Source organism: Sapajus apella, unplaced genomic scaffold, assembly GCF_009761245.1.
Source record: "Sapajus apella isolate SASKATOON/1434 unplaced genomic scaffold, GSC_monkey_1.0 scaffold50, whole genome shotgun sequence".
Classification (NCBI taxonomy): Eukaryota; Metazoa; Chordata; class Mammalia; order Primates; family Cebidae; genus Sapajus; species Sapajus apella.
In genome coordinates, this window is record NW_022436990.1 from 11,596,684 (window position 1) to 11,620,422 (window position 23,739).

General features: G+C 38.1%; 1 protein-coding gene across 1 annotated transcript in view; it reads left to right on the forward strand.

The window, feature by feature from the left end:
* Positions 1-23,739, forward strand: part of HEATR5A (HEAT repeat containing 5A) — a 126,464-nt gene that overhangs the window by 56,281 nt on the left and 46,444 nt on the right. The window contains exons 15-21 of the mRNA XM_032242668.1: positions 5,034-5,197; positions 5,280-5,455; positions 13,457-13,562; positions 14,196-14,386; positions 16,548-16,707; positions 19,441-19,630; positions 20,597-20,766. Coding sequence (XP_032098559.1) covers positions 5,034-5,197; positions 5,280-5,455; positions 13,457-13,562; positions 14,196-14,386; positions 16,548-16,707; positions 19,441-19,630; positions 20,597-20,766 — 1,157 coding nt within the window. The remainder of the gene's footprint in view (positions 1-5,033; positions 5,198-5,279; positions 5,456-13,456; positions 13,563-14,195; positions 14,387-16,547; positions 16,708-19,440; positions 19,631-20,596; positions 20,767-23,739) is intronic.

Here is a 23,739-nt window from a genome sequence, read left to right on the forward strand (position 1 = left end):
CACAGCTCAGATAACTGTTAGGTTGTGACAAAAGCTGTTTTCTTCAGAATTTTACAGTAGTATCTTTAAATTTATTTTCAGACTAAAATAAACTTTTTTTTTAAAGACAGTCTTGTCTGTTGCCCAGGCCTTGAGCACAGTGGCGTGATCTTGGCTCACTGCAACCTCTGCCTCCCAGATTCAGTCGATTCTCCTGCCTCAGCTTCCCAAGTAGCTGGGACTGCAGATACGCACTACCACGCCTGGCTAATTTGTGTTTTTAATAGAGATGGGGTTTCACCATGTTGACCAGGCTGGTCTTGAACTTTTGACCTCACATGATCCACCCTCCTCAGCTTCCCACAGTGCTGGGATTACAGGTGTGAACTCCTGACTTCAGGTGATCTGCCCTCCTTGGCTTCCCTAAGTTCTGGGATGGCAGGCATGAGCGACTGTGCCCAGCCAAAAGGACTACTGCTCAACTCTTCATCAAACATTTAGGAATACAAGAATCACTACTTAAAATCTACGGTGTATCTTCTGATAAGTTATGATGTAAGTCTGTTTTTTTTTTATATATGGGGCCTCACTCTGTCATCCATGCAGTGATCATGGCTCACTGCAGTCTTGACCTCCCAGGCTCAAGTGATCCTCCCACCTCAGCCTCCCAAGTAGCTGGGACTACAGGTGTATGCCACCACTCCTGGCTAGTTTTTTGTTTTCGTTTTTGTTTTTTTGTCATTTTGTAGTGACTAGGTCTTGCTATGCTGCCCAGGTTGTTCTCAAATTTCTGGGCTTAAGTGATCCTTCTGCCTTGGCATCTCAGAGTGTTGGGATTACAGGCATGAGCCACTGGGCACGCCCTGATAATGTAAGTCTTACCCTTTAAAAAACTTGAATTAGAGGAAAAAGTCTTGAAGTCTTCTACTTTTTTTTTTTTAACTTGGATTTTCTCAGAATTGGGGTTTGGAAATGCAATCAGGAGTCCTAAAGGAATAATGAATATATGTGTGTGTGTCAAATCAGTTTCAGAGACAAAATCAGGACTTATTATGAACTTCTGGAAAAAACAAACTCTAGGCCGGGCACAGTGGCTCACACCTATAATTCCAGCACTTTCGGAGGCTAAGGCAGACGGATCATTTAAGGTCAGGAGTTCAAGACCAGCCTAGCCAACATAGTGAAATTCTGTCTCTACTACAACTACACAAAAAAAAAATTAGCTGGGCATGGTGGTGCATGCCTGTAGTCTAAGCTACTCAGGAGGCTGAAGCAAGAGAATCACTTGAACCTGGGAAGCAAAGGTTACAGTGAGCTGAGATGAAGCCACTGCACTCCAGCCTGGGCAGCAGAGTGGGACTCCATAACAAAATAAAGTTCTGATTTTTATCAGTCACTCCAATGTATTGTCAAAGAGTCAGTTTCTAGGGCATAATAAGAAATTGCTTTTGTCACCTGGAATGTATTTAAGAATTGAAATAACTTTTCTTCATGATTATACAGCAGATGTAGACTTAGAGTCTTAGAGTGACTTAGTTTTCCAAATGATTGGAGTGAAAATTGAGTTCTTAGTTTTTATTTCCTGTCTTAGTTTTGGTATGGATTTCTTTTCAAATATTTTAATATTCTCTACACTGAAAATAACTCATCAGCAAGTCAGTGATACATTTTTATGCAAAAGTTTATTTGCATTTCAAAATTATCTTAATTACCTTTAGATACTTTTTCCAGGGACAGTTAGCCAAGTAAACACTTTAACTGAGAAGCAGAGATTTTCTAATTTTTTCACACACAGCTGTAGGAACAAACATACCTTGTATATTGTACTACCAACAGAATTATTTTCCTAAGTGTCATATGCTGGCTGTTAAACGTAGACATTCCTTTGAGCAGCTCTCCTTTGCTTCATTAAGACTTCACTGATCCTGTCCACTCTTCCTAATTCATGTTTGTAATCTCTCCCTAAATTAATAGTGCTTTTGTTTTTATCTTTTATGAAACATAATAGTTCCTGTGTTCATATTATATGTATGTATTGGTACCCCATAATGTATACCTTCTTGAAAGGAAGATTAAATATAATAAAAATTTTCATTCCTTATGGCTGAAAAAAAAAGAAAAAATGATAAATATAATAAAAATTTTTCTCCGTAGCATATTAAACACAATTTAGATGGACAAATGATTCAGCATGGTGGTTCAAAGCTCAAATTCTGACAGCCGGATGCAGTGGCTCACGCCTGTAATCACAGCACTTTGGGAGGCCAAGGCGGGTGGATCACGAGGTCAAGAGATCGAGACCATCCTGGCCAACATAGTGAAACCTGGTCTCTACTAAAATTACAAAAATTAGCTGGGTGTGGTGACGCACACCTGTAGTCCCAGCTACTCAGGAGGCTGAGGCAGGATAATTGCTTGAACCCGGGAGGCAGAGGTTGCAGTGAGCCGAGTTCGCGCCACTGCACTCCAGCGTGGCACTTGGCGATGGAGTGAGACTCTGTCTCAAAAAAAAAAAAAAGCTCAAATTCTGGAGCCTGATTAATTGGGTTTCAGTCTGGCAGATATGTAATCACTATATGATCTCTGGCAAGTAATAAATTCTCTGTTCCTTTTTCCTTACTTGTAAAACAACATACTAACCTGACCTCATTAGGTTACTGTGAGCGTTATACGTAAAGCTTTTAGGAAATTTCCAGACACATATTAAGTATTCAGTAAGCCAAGCATTGTGTGTAATCTCAGTTATTGAGGAGGTTGAGACAGGAGGATCACTTGAGGCTTGGAGTTAGAGATTAGCTTGGGCAATATTGTGAGGCCCCATCTCTTAAAAATATGTATATATAAACTTCAATAAATATTTGTTGTTGGCTGGGCGTGGTGGCTGATGCCTGTAATCCCAGCACTTTGGGATTCGAGGCGGGCAGATCACTTGAGGTTAGGAGTTGGAGACCAGCCTGACCAACATGGAGAAACCCTGTCTGTACTAAAAATACAAAATTAGCTGGGCATGGTGGCACATGCCTGTAATCCAAGCTACTCTGGAGGCTGAGGCAGGAGAATCGCTTGAACCCAGGAGGCAGAGGTTGCAGTGAGCCAGGATCGTGCCCTTGCACTCTAGCCTGGCCATCAAGAGCAAAACACTGTCTCAAAAAATAAAAAATAAATATATAAATATTTGTTGTTACTACCGTTACTGCTGCTGATGTTACAGAAGGTGATGGCAAGTAAATCCTTCCTAACTCATCCTGCCACTTCTGATTGGTGGGTATCACCCCAGTCCTCATTTCATCCTGATGCAGTTGCCCAAAGAAACACTTGGAATGGTATAAAAAAATGCTTATACCATTAAATGGGTACTGCAGGATTTTTACTTATTCCTGCAGTACTTAAGTTACAAACTGGCAAAAGCCATTTAAGCTATCTGGATAAAATGTTTTGATAATCCAACAGAAGTTAGGATAAAACATCTTTGAGGTGATCATTGCAGTCAGTGTGATAAATGGATTAGCTTTTCAGTGTGTTTGTTAGAGACAACCATATATTGTCTCTAGTCTTATGGGAGAACACAATACTCATTTATGAACTAACCTGTACCACCCTGCCCCCCAACCAAAAAGAAAAATGAGCCCCTTCTAGATCCAACTACCACTTTATATTTTTTTAAAAGTACAAATAGAACAAATTATACCAGGGGCATATAATCATAAAAATTCAGACTGTAGAAAATTGTACAAAACAAATAACCTTGTTTCTTCAAATAAATTACCTGTGGGGGGAAGGTATAGGGAAAATATTAAATTGAAAGAGACAAGATAAACTAGCTGCAACGTGTATACCTTATTTAGATCTAGATACAAACATAGAAGCAAGCAAAAACAGGCATTTATGAGATAGTTGGAAATTTGAATGCTGAATGGGAATCTGATTTTAGTGTTTTTTTTTTTTTTTACAACATGAGATTATGATGGTAGAATTATGTTCAAAATAAAACATTTCACTTCAGTGATGTACAATGAAATATTTGTGGATGAAATGATATGCTGCCTAGGGTTTTCTTAAAAATAATGTGGAGGAATGTGGGATCAGGAATGGAGATGTAGATGAAAGGATATTGTTCTAGCTGGTAAAGATGAATAATGAGCATATGCTGGAAGAGGCGGAGGCAGTCATCTTAGTGCTATTATATATTCTATTTATATTTGAAATTTTTCATAATAACATGTCTAAGTTTTTTCAGACTAATTCTTTCCCTTTTTTTTGAGGCAGAGTCTCATTCTGTTGCCCAGGTTGGAGTGCAGTGCCTCAATCTTGGCTCACTGCAACCTCCACCTCCTAGGTTCAAGCAATTCTCCTGCCTTAGCCTCCTGAGTAGCTGGGATTACAGGCACCTGCCACCATGGCCGGCTAATTTTTGTGTTTTTAGTAGAGATGGGGTTTTGCCATGTTGGCTAGGCTGCTCTTAAACTCAAGTGATCTGCCCGTCTCCGCCTCCCTAAGTGCTGGGATTACAGGTCTGAGCCACCGCACCCCTGGCCTCAGGCTAATTCTTACAAATTTTTTTGGACTGCTTGTTTTAAAAAAAATCTGCTTTTGTAAATCTTCTTTTACATCTATTTTTATATTTTGTATCATGTTATACCGTAAGGCATGTATACAAATACACATACTTTGAGATGTTTTTTTAGTATCCATTCTTTTTTTTTTTTTTCCCCAAGATGGGGTTTCACCATGATGGCCAGGCTGGTTTTGAACTCCTGACCTCAGGTGATCCACCCACCTTGGCCTCCCAAAGTACCTGGATTACAGGTGTGAACCACCACGCCCGGCTTAGTATCCATTCTTAACCTTGCAACTAGCATTCTAGTCACAAGGAGCCAGTCCTAGAAATGGACCAGTCATTTCTAGGGCAATTTTCAAGGATAAAAAATACAATCTTCGGCTGTGATATGTTAAAGTTGGCCAGTGGGTGCATTAAAGCTAAACCTGAGTTTTAAGCCCCATGCTCTCACCAGATAACCAATAATACTAATTGCTCTTTTTCTGTGACTCAACAGGAAACATCTGTGCCATCCTCAAAGAGCTGGCTGCTGACTTGACTGCCCCTGATACCCAGGTGGCAGCATCTACATTTTTACTTCCACCCCTCTGTCATCAGGATGATCTTTTGATATTAAGTCCTTTGCTACAAGAAACTGACCATAGATTTATTGAAGAGCAAGTATGGCCATTTTTAACTCTTAAGTAGATTCAATCTGTGACCAGTGATTTTAAAACCTTACATAGTTTTTTTTCCCTTTTAGCTCCTGCTTGGTAATGGTATTGCTTGCGGAAGTCTTGAATATGACCCTTACTCTGTTTATGAGAAAGACGTAGAGGGAGATTCAGTGCCTAAGCCCCTACCTCCAGCACTATCAGTTATTGGTTCTGCAGCCAAACTCTTTGGGGTTGTATGTGCTCATGTGGGAGTAACTCAAAGGTAAACATCTTCAATGTTTCAGTGAATGCATAATAGAGAACTGCTGGGTAAGAAGAATGTTGCCAGAAGATCTCATTAGCTTAAATGATTTCTTATAAATGACAGGTGAAGCTGAAATGAAAGTTCTTGTTTAATTATTCACTTGGCTAATATTTAATAAGATGATTACGTACGTAAAACCACTAGAACTATTGTGGTACAATACTTTGCCCACATTTAGCTTATCATCTATCGGAAAATATGAATGAAAAATAGTGACATAAGAATATTGATTTATGAGCAATTATTACAAAGACATATACTAGGTTTTTTCCAAGACTAGGTCTCATAGGCTTTCTTACTTTGGAAAATTTTTTGGAACCATTATGGGTCCAGATATTTGTTTTCAGTTGAGTGGATTTTAAATGGTTTTTATGAGTTCACTTAAAATGGACTTTAGACCTGTGGTTCCCAACCATTTAGGCACCAGGGATCGGTTTTGTGGAAGATAGTTTGTCCATGGGGTAGGGGTAGGTGGAGGTTTCAGGATAAAACTGTTCCACCTCAGATCATTAGGCGTTGTGAAGAGTGCAAAACCTAGATCCCTCACATGTGCAGTTCACAATAGGGTTCATGCTCCTGTGAGAATCTAACGCTGCTGCTGATCTGACAGGAGTGGGGCTCAGATAATAATGCTCGCTTGCTAGCTGCTCACCTCCTGCTGTGCAGCCCCGTTTCTGACAGTCCATGCACCATTACCAGTCCATGGCCCAGGGGTTGGGGACCCCCTACTTTAGAAAACACACACACACACACACGCGCGCGCGCGCGCGCGTAATGGATATTTATTATTAACTTCATCGTGGTCATCTATTTCACTATGTATATGTGAGCGAAGCATCATTAAAAACATCATGTTGTACACCTTATGTATATATGCAGTATTTATTTGCCAATTATACCTCAATAAAACTAGGGGGGAAAGGGTATGACTAACAGTATTGATGCATATTGTGTAGGGATTTCCATCTTATGCTATTGTGTGTGAAAAATTAATAAATACAAGATGTCCTCCCCAAAAAATGAACTTTTGTTTTGAAAAACCAAAGGCTGATAATAATTTCTTGTTGAGAATGAATAGTTTAATTAGTAACTGAATATATACATTTCTCAGGCATACAAATCCACTATCCAGGAAATTCTGTTACTGTCTAAAAAACTAAATGGGAAGTGAATCTCTCTCATAGGCTATTCTGGTTAATAGTTTACAAATCACTATTATCCACACTGATTCATTCATTCATTTCTTCCTCTCTCTCAACCAGCAACAATGCTTTTGACTAGATCATAGCTTTTATTACATCTTCTTATCCACTTATATCTTCCAGCGGCTACCAGTTAGAGAATTTACCTCGATCTCTTTGGTGAATACTTAGAAAAATATTTTAGTTTCATCAGCATTGCCTCTCTGAAACAGGTCTTGTGATAATTTGCTTTTATTGCATAGAAAAATAAATGAAATTTATATTGATTTTTACTAGCTTCAATTTCAAAAGATAATGTTTCTCCCAGAGGTAGCATTTCCTGTATACACTGTAACTATAAGGTTATGGTGATAAGAGAATATATGACTGAATTATTAATGAACAAAAGATAAGAGGAAAATTACAGTGGTTTGGAATATTCAAAGAAAGATACATGGAGAGGATGAAATTTGAATTAGTCTCTACCTTTTTATAAAGCATATACTTTAAAATAATTAATTTGGATTAATATAACAATAACTACTATGGATGAAACAGGGCTGGCCTTTTAAGCAAATGATTAAGCATGCTCTTAAATGGCTCCACTATCTTTGATGGTGGAAAAGCAAAAAAGAAAATACACTTTTTATAGCCTTTGCTCTTAAAAATGTGATTTTATTATTCTAGAGAAGTTTTCTTTTTGGATTTATTGCCTAATTGTAGTTTCGGGAAGATGCTTTCTTATTAAAATTAATGAAATTTTTAGTGGACTCATACTTTTTGTATCCCCACCTAAATTATAATAGTAATAATGAATATTCAAGGAAGGGGAAGTTTTGTTTGTTTTAATAAAAACATTGAGAACAGATAAAACCAAACCCTATCACTCTGTTTGAATTCTAACTGAAAAAAATGATAGATGGCCAGGTGCAGTTGCTTACACCTGTAACCAAGCACTTTGGGAGTCCAAGCAGGCGAATTGCTTCAGCCCAGCAGTTTAAGGGCAGCCTAGGCAACGTGGCAAAACCCCTTCTCTCAGAAAATACAAAAATTAGCCGTGCATGGTGGTGTGCAACTGTAGTGCCAGCTACTCAGGATTCAGAGGTGGGAGGATAGCTTGGACTGTGAGGTAGAGGTTGCAATGAGTCAAGATCTCACCACTGCACTCCAGCCTGAGCAATAGAGTAAGACCCTGTCTAAAAACATATATATATATATATATGTATGTATATATAGAATTGGTCTGGCAAGATCCCACATACACAAAATGAGTCATAAGCAATTATCAGCAGTCTCCAGTAGATGTCATTACAGAACCAGAAGAGGGAAACTACATGAATAGGGAAGTTTCTAATTTCCTGTTATCACAGATATGATATTTATGTAAGTTATCAGGCTCTTTCTTTTTTGGCCTTATATTTGAGTTTTAGAGAAGAAAGGTCTTAATTAAAGTATCTATATTTAAACAGCAACTGAATATTTCAAGCCGTTTTGTTGTTATTGTGGTTAGCCTTATGTTTAAACAGTTGTGTAATGTGATTACCCTAAGGTTGGACATGATATGTATGTAATATAAATTAATACACAATTTATTGTGTAATTGTCTTTTAAATTAGTTGATTCTATTCTGACTGTAGGATTCTAATGCAAAAATGTTTAAAGGTTAGAAAGTCAAGTTATTTTATACACAAAAGAATAATATTGATCTCAATCATGTACTGTTGGTGGTTTTTTTTTTTTTTCTTTGAGACAGCTCAGGCTGGAGTGCAGTGGTACAATCTTGGCTCACTGCAACCTCCACCTCCTGGGTTTCAAGAGATTCTCCTGCCTTAGCCTCCCAAGTAGCTGGGATTACAGGCATGCATCACCATGCCTGGCTGATTTTTGTATTTTGTGGAGATGGTTTTTCATCATTTTGGCCAGGTTGGTCTTGAGCTACTGACCTCAACTGATCCACCTGCCTCTGCCTCCCAAAGTGCTAAGATTACAGACATGAGCCACTGTGCCCAACCTGGTTGTGGTTACTTTATTTTTTGTTTTGTTTTGTTTGAGACAGAGTTTCACACTGTCACCCAGGTTGGAGTGCAGTGGTACCATCTCAGTTCCCTGCAGCCTCCGCCTCCCAGGTTCAGGTGATTCTCCTGCCTCAGCCTCCCAAGTAACTGGGACTACAGGCACGTGCCACCACGCCCGGCTAATGTTTGTATTTTTAGTAGAGTTGGGGTTTTGCCACATTGGCCAGGCTGGCCTTGAACTCCTGACCTCAGGTGATCCACCCACCTTAACCTCCCGAAGTTTTGGGATTACAGGTGTGAACCATTGATTCCAGCCTTCGTTCGTGGTTGCTTTTAAATAGATTTTCACCTAATTGCAAAGAATTTCTTAATTCACCTGAGGATTGTTCCACCCTTGACTTGCACATTGGAATTACCTAGACAAATTTAAAAAATACTGAAGATCCTGGTTAGTATGGTATACATACTGTGGTGGTGGGTGCTGAAATTTTTTAAACGCCTTAGGTGATTCTGTTAAATGGACTGCTTCAACAAATGATGTCTGTCACTTGTAAATGGATGGACAGAGAGGAAAAGCTTAAACAGTTGTAATTCTCAGTATTAAAATTTTGCCATTATATACCCTCTGTCTAAAGACTGTATACTGTGTATACACTTTGTCTAAAGGGTATATAAATGTAAAATGTATAATGTAAAATAAATCGGCATTTTCAAATGTTACATCTTCACCCTTTATTCAGTTAACTGTATTTTTATTACATCTAGACTCAAAACTTTTAGTATCTATCATTTCATTCCAAAATGATAATTACAATATTATAATTGATACTACTAACAGTACTAATTGAGTACTACTAAGAATAAGTTATTTCCATCTTCCGGAAGATCAGAATCTTTTTTTGAGATCTCTAAAGGAATTGGTGTCATATGTCCTGAATCCTTGGTTAGTTAATAGTATATTCAGTCTCTTTCAGGACTAGGGGGGCAGAGGATGAAGAAAAATATTTTGGGCTCTGACAGCCCTGTTTTGTAGTCTTTGGTCCATGAATGTGGTCAAGAAATAATAGAATAGGTCAACTTATGTACAATATAACAAAATTCTTAAATGCTTAACCTTACATATTTTTAGAACTTTCAGTGTGATACAATTCCATGATAAAAGATGTAGGATATGATCTAATAAGGACATTATAGGTTTTTAAACTTGTGAGCTTGATCATACTGTTGTTCTTAATTCCCCTTTGTTGTCCCATTTATCGTCCATAATCTTCCCATAGGGTGCTTTGGGCATAAATAAATATGTTCTTGGGGAAAAAAATGTCTTAAATATGGACTTAAACAATGGACAGAATTTTTTTTTTTTTTTTAATTTGTTTTAGGCAGGGTCTCAGTATGTGACCTAGGCTGGAGTGCAGTGGGTGCAACCTCAGCTCACTGCAGCTTCAGTCTCCCAGGCTCAAGCAGTCTTCCTGCCCCAGCTTCCCAAGTAGCTGGGCCTACAGGCAGCCACCACTACACCTGGCTAATTTTTTTTCTTTTTAGTGGAGATAGAGCCTCACTATGTCGCCTAGGCTGGCCTTGAACTCATGGACTCAAGCAATCCTCTTGCCTCTGCTGCCCAAAGTGCTAGGATTACAGACAGGCGTGAACCACTGGAAAAATTTTTATATGCAAGATATTTATCATGTTATTTGTAATAAGAAAAATTAGAAATAGCCTAACTGTCCCAAACTAGGAAGTTAGTTAAGTAAATTATATTGCCAGAATATATAATACTAATACCTACTTATAAAATTAATTCACTATGATAGTTAATAAGATGAGAAAATCTCTGATAATGTTGTTTGGGGGGGAAGTTATTAACAAAGTATATACAATACAATCTATGTTTTCTAAAAATTCATATGTCTGAGGGAGAAAAGACAAGAATAAAGATGTCAAAATGTTAATGGTGGCTCTTATAGGTGATGGGATTTGGGGTAAATTTTATTTTTCTTTCATTGCTTTTCTGAGTTTTTCATATTTATTATGATGAATACAATTAACCTTGAAATAAGGAAATAGGTACTTTTCTAAGTATTCTTAGTGCTCCACCAATTTTTATTACATTTTATTTTTATTTTTGGAGATGGAATCTCACTCTGTCACCCAGGCTAGAGTGCAGCAGCGCCATCTCAGCTCACTCCAACCTCCACTCCTGGGCTCAAGCAATTCTCCTGCGTCAGCCTCCCAAGTAGCTGGGACTACAGGCATGCACCACCATGCCTGGCTAGTTTTTGTATTTTTAATAGAGGTGGCATTTTACCATGTTGGCCAGGCTGGTCTCAAACTCCTGACGTCAGGTATCTGCCCACCTCTGCCTCCCAAAGTTCTGAGATTACAGGTGTTTGCCACTACACCTGTGTGGTGGCAAAACTACTACTGCTCTACTAAAATACAAAATACCTGTGTGGTGGCAAACTACTACTGCTCTACTAAAAATACAAAAATTAACCAGGTGGTGTACACCTATAATCTCAGCTACTTGGGAGGCTGAGGTGGGAGACTCTTGAGCCTGGGATGCAGAGGTTGTAGTGAGCCGAGATGGCGCCACTATACTCCAGCCTGGGTGACAGAGCGAGACTCCGTCTCAAAAAAAACAAATCTTACCTACTTGCTTTTAAATCCTTTTATTTCTGATTGTAGGCTTCTTATATTGGAACAGACTTTATTACATTTTATAAATTGATTTTATACATACTGCTTTCCCCAACCCATGTGATGTACACATAGCCTCATACCTTCCTTTTTACTCTTTTAACTTCTTTACAGTTGGATTTTTTAAAGGCATGATCCTCATGTCTATTCTGATTTGGTAACAAAATTGCCTTTTACAGGACAGCTTGCCTTGCAGCCGCAGCAGAATGATGGAGATCTAGTTTTAAAGGAATTGGGGATATTATTGAAAGTACATTAAGGTCAGATAAAAGTATATCCATATTTTCATGTTCAGCCAGTCATGCCCTGTGTTTAATTACCTGATGCCATTGTCGTTTATGATTGTTCAGCAAGCACACCTGACTGCCTACTACATGCCAAACACAAGATGTTAGGGAGATGAAGATAAAATTAAAAGCTTTACTCTTCCTGCCATCAAGATAATTTACAACTGAAAAAGTTATCTTCAATATTATTTCAGATTTCTCATTTAAAGGGAGAAAAGAGGGAACAGGAAAGTATGGGGCATAGAAGCAGTGTTTTAAAAGATAAATTGATGTTAAGATGGGGTGGTTTATTTTATAGTTACATATATTTAATCTTGACATAAGGAATTAAAACCTCTGTGCTATAAGGACATGAAATACTGTGTATATTTATCTTACTTAGAATTGTGAAAATTGGAACATTCTTCTTACCAGTAGCAGAGTGGTTGAATAAATTTTAGTGCATGTGTATAATGAGATTTGGATTCACAAACGTTATAAAAGAAGAAAAATGACCAGGTACAGTGGTTCATCCCTATAATCGTAGCAATTTCAGAGGCTGAGGTCGGAGGATCACTTGAGCTTAAGAGTTTAAGACAGCCTGGGCAGCATAGTGAGACCTCATCTCTTTAAAAAAAATAGGAGTGTGGTAGTGTGTTCCCGTAGTTCCACGTATTCTGGTGGCTGAGGCTGAAGGATTACTTAAGCCCAGGAGGTCAAAGCTGTAGTGAGCTATGATTGCATCTATAGCTAACCAGAAGCAGCATAGCTCTTTGAATCCCCAACTGTGCTTTGAAAATATGCTTGGGATAATACTATATGTAAAACAGTTTTAACCCTTTCTTTTTTCATTTAATATTACCTTTATTTATTTATTTATTTTAAGATGAGGTTTCACCATCATGGCCAGGCTGGTCTTGAACTCCTGACCAGCCACCTTGGCCTCCCAAAGTGCTAGGATTACATGTGTAAGCCACCATGCCCGGCCCTTAATATTGCCTTTTTAGCACTTTTTAAATCATTTTTCTTTTCTTTTTTTTTTTTCTTTCTCTGAGACAGGGTTTTGCCTTGTCACCCAGGCTGGAGTGCAGTGGCATGATCATAACTCACTGTAACCTTGAACTCCTGGGCTCAAGCGACCCTTCTGCTTCAACGGGGTAGCTAGGACTACAGTCATGTGCCAATATGCCTGGCTAACTTTTTAATCTTTTGTAAGACAGAGGTCTCACTGTGTTGCTAGGCTAGTCTTGAACTCCTAGCCTTAAGCAATCTTCCTGCCTGAAATTTGTAAAAGGCTATGTGTTAAATATAAATTTTTTGTGGAGTTATATCAATATTGAATACATTTGCTGGTATTAACTCAAATTTTAGTTTTCCATTTACTGGAATGTGCAGTGTCACACTTGAAATTACTGCAGTAGTTTAAAGAACCTAAAGTGTGAGGTTTAAATGGTATTGAGGGGCCAGGTGCAGTGGCTCACTCCTGTAATCCCGGCACTTTGGGAGGCCAAGGCATGCAGATTACTTGAGTTGAGGAGTTCAAGACCAGCCTGGCCAACATGGTGAAACTACTACTGCTCTACTAAAAATACAAAAATTAGCCAGGTGGGGTGCTATGCACCTGTAATCTCAGCTACTTGGGAGGCTGAGGTGGGAGACATTCTTGAGCCTGGGAGGCAGAGGTTGTAGTGAGCCAAGATGGCGCCACTATACTCCAGCCTGGGTGACAGAGCGAGACTCCGTCTCAAAAAAAACAAATCTTACCTACTTGCTTTTAAATCCTTTTATTTCTGATTGTAGGCTTCTTATATTGGAACAGCTCTTGGACCGTATAAAGCACACAAAAGGAGCTCGTCAGCAAGTGGTTCAGTTACATGTTGTTTCTTCAGTTTCTAGTTTTTTGAAGGTAATTTTTTTAATTTAAATATTTGTTTAATTTTCTAAAAAATTTGTAGCCAGTGAAGTTTATCAGAGGACAATATTTTTAAAATGCTCTTTTTTTCTTCATTTTTGTTAATCTCCTGATTAACAAAAAGTTTTCAGGATTTGGAATTCTCTTTTTACTTTTTGTCCACATAAAGCTTGTTAGAAATCAAACCTATAATCTCTGCATAGAGCCATGGATTATCCTACTGATCCTGATATCCTGAGCCAAGGATTGATGGACTATAGCCTATGGACCAAATCCAGCTCATTGTTACACTTATGACTTACCATCTCTATGTACAGTAGAATATAATAGACTTTATTAATCACTTACTTTATGGACATCTCTGTTAATGTTCTTTCAAGGACATTTATACCTTAATGATAATTGATTGCCATATTGCTGCTGGGAGGTATAAAATTCTAAAGTGCTTTGTGAAAAAAATGAAATTATATTTATATTAATTGGTGTGGATTTTTGTGTTCTGATTTGTTTTTAAGTAGTAATCCAAGTATGAACATATTTAGATTTGGTTAACCAGAATATACCTTCCAAACTGTATATGAGAATTTACTACAATTATAAGTTTGGGTTGTTCTTTACATATTTCAGTATGTGGCTGGCTCCAAGGGATGTTTAGGTCCAGAAGAAATGAAAAGATTTGCACTAACATTAGTTACAGGAGCCCTAGAAAGTCCCAACGCCTTGCTGAGATGTGCAGCTGCAGAGGCATGGGCTAGATTAGCCCAAGTGGTTGATGATGGAGCTTTTACTGCTGGATTAGCTCAAGTTAGCTTTGACAAGTAAGTGAATTTCTTATTTAATACTCAGGGGCTATGTTTCAAAACTGGGTATAGCTTGCCGGTTTGTTGGAACTAGTAAGGTCTTCATTGCGAGATTTAAGAAAAAAAAAAATTGACAGATGTTGACTGCTTTAAATAAAGAAAAGAAAAATTGGCCTGCTGGTCTTGACTCATAAAAAACTATTGCTATTTCAGCTGTAGTCTTTATATAATAAGAGAAAGATCAGTATCTATATAAATGATATAATCGATCATCAATGGAAAGGGATCTAGGATAGTGAAATATAGTTTTATAGCATAAAATATATATGATAAGTACTAAGAACAAGCTATAGGAAAAGTAAAAGGCTGTAGGCTGCAGATCAGCAAACATAAACTATACTTTCTTTCTTTTTTTTTTTGAGACAGAGTCTCGCTCTGTCACCCAGGCTGGAGTGCAGTGGCACGATCTCAGCTCACTGCAACCTCCACCTCCCGGGTTGAAGCAATTCTTCTGCCTCAGCCTCCTGAATAGCTGGGATTACAGGTGCGCACCACCATGCCTGTCTAATTTTTTGTATTTTTTTAGTAGAGACAGGCTTTCACCATGTTGGCCAGGCCAGTCTCTAACTCCTGACCTCATGATCTGCCCGCCTCAGCCTCCCATAGTGCTGGGATTATAGACATGAGCCACTGTGCCTGGCCTGTACTTTTATCTCTATCAGATCTATAACTTTCGGTAGGTTACTTTATCCTCTCAGCCATTGTTCCTCTATTCCAGGAAGTACTGCGCTACCTACTTAAAAATGTTAAGGTAAATGAACTAGTAAATATTAAAGTAATATGGGAAAAAAGCCTACAAATAAAACTTTGTGGTTATATTAGTTATATATGTATAATAGGTTATATTAGTAGTGGTGGTAGTAGTACTGAAAGCACTTTGACGTTGGAGTCTACTGAATATGTGTGTCTGATTTGAAGTCTGGAGTCAGGTTATTAGCTTGGCTGTAATCCCAACTCTACCATTTAATAGTGGGTTACTTTGTGAGAGCTACTTTAGCTATCGCTTTGGTTTCCTCATCTATAAACAGGAATGAGAATAATAGTATGAACTTCAGGGTTGCTGGCGGTGGGGGGGGCGGTGGGGATTAAAGAAAGACTAAATGTAAACCACTTAAGTGAGCACACAGTACATAGAAAATTCCTAATAAACGTTAACTTCTCTTACATTTATTTTTATTTATTTATTTTTGAGACAAGGTCATCCTCTGTCACCCAGGTTGGAGTACATTGGTGTGATCATTGCTCACTGCAACCTCAAACTGCTAGACTCCAGCAATACTCCAACCTCAGCCTCCCAAGTGACTAGGACTACAGGCTTGTGCCACTGTCCAATTAAGTTTTAAAAATATTTTTTTTTTTGAGACAGAGTTTCGCTCTGTCCCCAGGCTGGAATGCAGTGGCGTGATGTGCAAGTGATTCTCCTGCCTCAACCTCCCAAGTAGCTGGGATTACAGGCATGCGCCACCACACCCAGCTAATTTTTGTATATTTAGTAGAGACAGGGTTTCGTCATGTTGGCCAGGATGGTCTCGATCTTCTGACCTTGTGATTCACCTGCCTCGGCCTCCCAAAGTGCTGGGATTACAGGCGTGAGCCACTGGCGCCCACCCCCAAAACCTTTTTTGATAGAGACAGGGTCTCACTATGTTGCCCAGGTGGTCTGGGTTAAAGTGATCCTTCCGCCTTGGTCTCCAAAAGCACTGGGAGTACAGACGTGAGCTACCACACCTAGCCTATTTAATTTTAAAATCAAAGTTAAATTGAAACTCTATGAAATTAAAGTATCTCAGCGTTTGAGTTTTTAAAATGTAACTTAATCATAAAGTAGTAATACTTGTCTTAAAAACTTTGCACACATATATATGAAAGACATTGAAACTGTTCGTACTAAGCTAACCATTAATAATATAAAGACATTTTGATTCAAAATATTTTCCTTTGCAAGATGCCTTTTAGGTTAGGTCAGAATTTTTCATTAGTTAGCTGAAAATATATTTCTAAATTTTATAACTATCCATATAAAAAGTTTTGCCTAAGTGACAGTGTACATGCATTAGCTTTTGTGGGTTTTTTTTCCTTTTGCAGTGATTGCAATTTTTTTTTATTTTCATATTTACAGATTGAAATCAGCAAGGGACGTGGTTACTAGGACAGGATACTCATTGGCCTTGGCGTCCCTGCATAGGTATTTAGGAGGAATAAGTTCTTCTCAACACCTAAATTCTTGTGTTGGAATCCTTTATACTTTGGCTCAGGACAGCACTTCTCCTGATGTGCAGGTGGGTACCTCATGTGATACTTCCCTTGAAATTCATGATTTGTAGATGATGCAGATTATATTAACCATTAATATGATGGTCAATATATTTGCAATATATTTGCAAATTTGCAAATATGGTTTTCCCCCATAGTAAGTGTCAAAGCCATTGTTAACCTTGATGGATTTTTTAAATTAAAATCTTCCCTCACATTCAGAATGTCTGTAGTCAATTTCAATGTGTTTTTCTGAAAATGTGTCTCTGTTCCATCTTAATAATAGCATTGAGCTGGGCATGGTGGTTCACGCCTGTAATCCCACAGTTTAGGACACCAAGGTGGGTGGACTGCTTGAGCTCAGGAGTTCAAGACCAGACTGGGCAACATGGTGAGACACTGTCTCTACAAAAGATACAAAAATTAGCTGGGCATGATGGTGCACATCTGTGGTCTCAGCTACTCAGGAGGCTGAGGTAGGAGGATGGCTTGAGCCGAGGAGACAGAGGTTGCAGTAAGTCCAGATTGTGCCACTACGCTCCAGCCTGGGCAACAGCCAGACCCTGTCTCAAGAAATAATAATAATAATAATAGCATCTACTATTTTAAAGAGCTTAATAGGTACCAGGTGTTATGATACATTCTTCTAAGTCTCATAGTCATTCAGTTAGTCCTCATAATAATTTATTGGGGTATATAGTCCGTTATGGGGAAATAAAACTGAGGCTTGAGAAGCTAAGCAACTTGCTCACAATTGAAAAGCTAATAAATCATGGAATCAGATCAAGAACACAAGTCATAGACTCCAAACCCCTGTTCTTAACCACTTTACCACATCATTGTACATATCTGTCAATAAAATCATCATTCTCCTATCTTAATCAAATATGGAATGAATTTTATTTCTCCTGTTCTTTTACTCCCCCTCTGTCATCTGTCTCCCTTATTAATGTGTGCCACATTACTATCATAGCTTCCGAATTAGTCACATTTTTAGGTTCTTTTCTAACTCTCTCTAGATAAAAGGCTAAATTCATTTTCCTACAAGATTTTCATCTTGCCACCTTCCTGCAGAAAAGCTTGACAAAGGGCTTATTGCTTCGTTAATCAGCTTCTTTATGTCAGTCTCATCAACTGACCCACAGACGTTTTCTGTTACTACCTCAAACTATTGACTTCTCCTACAGAAGATCTACCCGCATGTCATTCCAATGTCTACATTTACATTATTTTCTTTTTCCTTCTCTCCTTACATGCCTGTTTGATATTCCACGTTTTAGTCTTTTTTTTTTTTTTTTTTGAGACGGAGTTTTGCTCTTCTTACCCAGGCTGGAGTGCAATGGCGCGATCTCGGCTCACCGCAACCTCCGCCTCCTGGGTTCAGGCAATTCTCCTGCCTCAGCCTCCTGAGTAGCTGGGATTACAGGCACGCGCCACCATGCCCAGCTAATTTTTTGTATTTTTAGTAGAGATGAGGTTTCACCATGTTGACCAGGATGGTCTCGACCTCTTGACCTCGTGATCCCCCCGCCTCGGCCTCCCAAAGTGCTGGGATTACAGGCTTGAGCCACCGCGCCCGGCCCTAGTCTTTTAAGATCCAGTTTAGCCAGCATCTCATCAAGTTTTAATCCAGTTAGCTTTCTCTCTCTGAATTACTATATTGCTACTCACCTCCTCCACTTCATCTAGTACTTGACTGAATTGACTTACAAGATTTCCATTTTTCACCCATCCTTAAATATAGTACTTTTTGCTTCTTATGTTCCTCTTCTCTCCCTTCAAGAAGTCTGTTCTGAATGCACATAGTTTTATATTTAATACCTTTTTTGTTGATTTAATTCATATACTTCTTTCCGTGGCTGCCAGTGTCATCAATTCTGAGTTTTCTTGATTGCTCTCTCTAACAAATAGAAGCTCATTTTTGCAGCGTTTAAACTACTATAAGCGTTTTGCACATCCGTTGATAAGAGGAATAAAACTTTTTCATTTGCTGAAAGGAAACCTTTTAATTTACTACTTGTTATGGAACATTCAAACATAAAGTTAGAAAGTCTACTATAATGAAACTATTATACTCATCACCTAACTTCAGTGGTTATCAGTATATGGCCAGTCTTTTTTTCATTTAAACCAGAGACAAAGCGTGTGTGTGTGTGTGTGTGTGTGTGCGCGCGCGCGCGCGCGCGCATTCCTGTCATAAATGTACATACCTGTGTACAAACAGAACTTAACCATCACCTGAAATCAAGAAGCAGTCCATTATCAATACCCAAGACACACTTCTCATACTGTCTTCTAGTTAACTATCTGCCCCCCACCAAGGGTAACCACTGTTGTAATTTGCAGTAAATAGAATAATACAACATATATTCTTTTATGTCTGGCCTTCTTCGCTTATTATGTTCAAGTGATTTGTCCATATTGATGTTTGTAATTATAGGTCTTGTTGAATCTTTTTAAAGACTTGAATTTTCATTCTTTCTATAGATGAAACAATTATTTTAACAAACTAGAGTTGATTCAAGCTCTTAGCTAAAGTACCAACTATTACTTGGAATTCTTAATGGTGAACAATATCTATATCATTCTAAATTGGATGATTGCCTCTGAGTTGGAAGTCCTCCATTTCTCTTTCCACATTAGTAGTAGCATACACATTTGCTGTTACTTTATCACTTACTTCAAAAGAACAATTTGATGTATTTTATGTTTCTTAATGCTGCTGTAATGTTTTTAATTGTTTTTCTTTGTCATTACAGACCTGGGCATTACATTCTTTGTCATTGATCATTGATTCTGCTGGCCCACTCTATTATGTGCATGTGGAACCTACCCTTTCTCTTATTATAATGTTGTTGTTAAATGTGCCTCCTACTCATGCTGAAGTTCACCAAAGCCTTGGTCGCTGTTTGAATGCCCTTATTACCACGTTAGGTCCAGAGCTACAAGGTGTGCATAGCTGCTTTTGTGATGTTTTACATGAAAAATAATACACATAAAAATGAATTCAGTTCCTAGTCTGTATGCTTGGCACGTGGTAGGTGCCGTATGGTTAGTTAAATGAATGTATAAATACCATTTAGCCTGATTTCTCTTACTTTGAAAAGACAGAGTGCAATATTTAGGCAATTACATATCTCCTAAAGATGCCTTCCTTAACAGTTAACATGACAGAGATGAAGCAGAATCATCCAAAGAGCTCTGATCTCTATTTAAGAAGTAATCCAAAATTTCAAATATTCTGAGTTGTTCAGATTAAATAGTATTGCATGATTATAATACGTAAAAGTAATTCTTAACTAATACAAGGCTAAGTTTATTGGCAATTTCTAATTCCACTTTTTATGAAAATTTGGTATAACCTACTGATAGTCATAGGTTCTTTTTTGCCTAATAATTTGTGTTGTGATAAACTTTTCCAATTAAGAATAACTAAAGTAGGCCAGGTGTGGTGACTCACGACTGTAGTCCTAACACTTTGGGAAGCCAGGGCAGGGGGAATCACTGGAGCTCGAGAGTTTGAGACCAGCCTGGCCAACATGGTGAAACCCCATCTCTAATAAAAATACAAAAAATTAGCCAGGCATGGTAGCGTGCATCTGTAGTCCCAGCCACTCAGGAGGCTGAGGCAAGAGAATCACTTAAACCTGGGAGGCAGAGGTTGCTGTGAGCCGAGATGGCACCACTGCACTCCAGCCTGGGCAACAGAGTGAGACTCTGTTTCAAAAAAAAAGAATAATAACTAACGTAATCTAAAAATCTGTCACTTAGATTATCCCTACTTTTGTAGAAGAAATTGTACGTCACAGATTCGTAAGCTTAAAACCGGAAGTAAATTTTAAAACCTCTAATATATGTTTAAAGAATAATGATTTTATAGGCCAATTATTAAAAGCTTTCTTCTTTTTATTTTAGGTAACAGTACTTCAATTTCTACCTTAAGGACTTCCTGTCTACTGGGTTGTGCAGTAATGCAAGATAACCCAGATTGCCTTGTTCAAGCTCAGGCCATCTCTTGCCTTCAGCAGCTTCATATGTTTGCTCCACAGCATGTCAACTTGTCTAGCCTGGTTAGCTGCCTCTGTGTGAGTATAAAATTGTAAACATGTTCTTAGCTACTTTTATTTGAATCTTAGATTTATTCCAGTATACATTTTAATTATCCTCTAAACTATGTACAAAGTCATATGTTATATACATAGCTATTTTGCCTCAGTTCTAGTCTTTTTGGGGATTAGGGGGCAGCTTTCATGTAATCAGCTCTTAAATCTCTCTTACATTAATTCATTTTTCTCCCATTAATGTTGAACTTAATATTTGGAATATTCATAAATCAATAAACACATATTGAGTGCTTTTAAGGTCCCATGTACGGTGTAAATGCCGTAGGACATGCGAAACTTTATATGGTCACCTATCTTTTTTTTTCTTCTTTTTCATCTATTCTGTTATTACAAAGTTCTTTACATCCCTGATGGAGAAATAACACTTTTCCTTAATATTTCAGCAACATATGCATCAATATCTGGCTTCTAATATTGTATCTACTGAATGTAGGAAGATAAACCAGAGGTTCCTTAGAAGTGATTTATGGTCATTGGTTTTAAGATTTCCCCTGACTAGGTGCAGTGGCTCACGCTTGTAATTCCAGCACTTTGGGAGGCCAAGGCGGGTGGATCACCTGAGGTCAGGAGTTTAAGACCAGCCTGATCAACATTGTGAAACCCCGTCTCTACTAAAAATATAAAAATTAGCTGGGTGTGGTGGCGGGCACCTGTAATTTCAGCTACTCAGGAGACTGAAGTAGGAGAATCGCTTGAACACAGGAGGTGGATGTTGTAGTGAGCAGAGATCGCCCCATTGCACTCCAGCCTGAGCAACAAGAGTGAAACTCCATCTCAAAAAGAAAAAAAAAAAAAAGATTTTATTTTGTCACTAGTTTCTATCTGGACTTGCCTTAAAAATTGAGTTGCATTTGGAATTATAAGTCAGCTCCATTGCTTTTCAGCTTTTTCTACTCCTACAGGGTTCATGTCACACTCCCATTAGTAACATGACTTGTTAAGAATCATTATGTAGACCTTTCATTTTCAACCTCGAAGCAAAATATGCAGCATTTCAGAGCTTGGAAGAACCTCAGAATCTTAAAAATGTGTCACATAGATTATCCCTACTTTTGTAGAATGATGTTTGCATTATTAAAACCAGTCTTCCCAATAAAAGATAAACTGAAGACCAAAAAATTAAAATAACACATCTAGCACATCTAGGTGGTGGCTAAGTCTAGGTTGCAGGTTTCTGGATTCCTCATCCAGTCCTCATTTCATTATTCCATACTGCCTTTCCAGATTTTATGGATAGACTTTATCTCAACTCTGCCATCTCCTAGCTATGTGCCTTTAGGGAAGTCCCATGATCTCTTTTAGCCTCAGCTACCTTGTCTGTAAAACATGAGGATTACACAAAATGCTGCTTGTAAGGGCACATATCACAGGCTTTTAATTAGTACTCAATAATGGTAATTGCTTTTGCTGTCTTGACATGTGCCTTCAACACACAGTATATTAATCATCATATTAATTATTGATGCTGATAGTCATATAACACTTTATTTTTTTTTAGAGAGACAGTCTCACTTTGTCACCCAAGCTGGAGTGTGGTGGTGCAGTTACAGCCTGTAATAGCCTCAAACTCCTGGGCTCAAGTGATCTGCCCCCCTTAGCCTCCCAAGAGCTGGGACTTCAGGAATGTACCAGCACAGCTAGCCAATTTTTTTTTTTTTTTTTTTTTAGAGACAGGGTCTTGTATGTTACCCAGGCTGGTCTTGAACTTCTGGCCTCAAGCCATCCTCCTGCCTCAGCCCTACAAAGTGCTGGGATTACAGGCATGAGCCACCATGCCTAGCCCAATAAAACTTTAAAAAGAGAATGTGACTGACTTCCCGACAGAAAGTTTTGTTCCTGTGTTTTTTAGATCTTGGTCAATCTTGTATTAGGGAAAACAGCACTTACAGGAAAAGGATTTTACCTATACCATTCAGGGACTCTTCTCCAGAAATATTAATTTTTATATTTGAAGAACCATTACTAAAACTAGTTATTGAAAAAGTTTTCACTCCTTTGCATGTTGATCTTTTATTCTCCATTTAAATTTAGTGATACTGCTATTTTTTCCTCTTATAGGTTTCCATTAATTACCTTTAAATTTTCTTTACCTGATACATGAATTATTTTATTAACTAAAGTTTATTGATAAATGAAGAGCAAGACTAACCCATTAATTCATGATAATTAAGATCTGATAAGCTGGGCACAGTGGCTCACACCTTAATTCCAGCACTTTGGGAGGCCAAAGTGGAAGGATCATTTGAGCCCAGATGTTCGAGACCAGCCTGGGGGACATAGTAAGAGCTTGTCTCTACAAAAAATTTAAAGAAAATTATCCAGTCATGGTGGTGCGCACCATGTAGTCCCAGCTACTTGGGAAGCTGAGGTGGGAGGATCACTTGAACCCAGGAGGTTGAGGCAACAGCGAGCCATGATTGCATCACTATACTCCAGCCTGGGCAATGGAGCTGTCTCAAAAATATAAATAAATAAAATCTGATCAAACTCATTAACTTTTTTTCTTTCCCAAATCATAAAAGGGTACATATTACTGCAGGAAAAACAAATAGGCATCAAAAAAGTTACATATGAAAAAGAGATTATTATATTATCAGACTTTTCTTTTGGGTACATCCAGAGCAAGTGAGAAAATCTGAAGTAACAGTTACAAATCTTACTCATGTTAACTCATCATATTCAAGGTGTAAAATGATTTCTTAATACACAATCATATAGAATAAATTACTAACCAAAATATTGAGACACTAAATTGACATAGTGATAGCAATTAGTAATTTATTCTGAATTTATTAGGTTGAATTTATTATATTTTAGAGTATTCACCAAAGTAAGGAAATTGCATTTCATCATTAGGCAAAAGTCTTACTGGAAAGTATTTTCTTCTAACTGCATGCTCTTTGACTTTCATTCTGAACTTGGCCTTAGCTACAC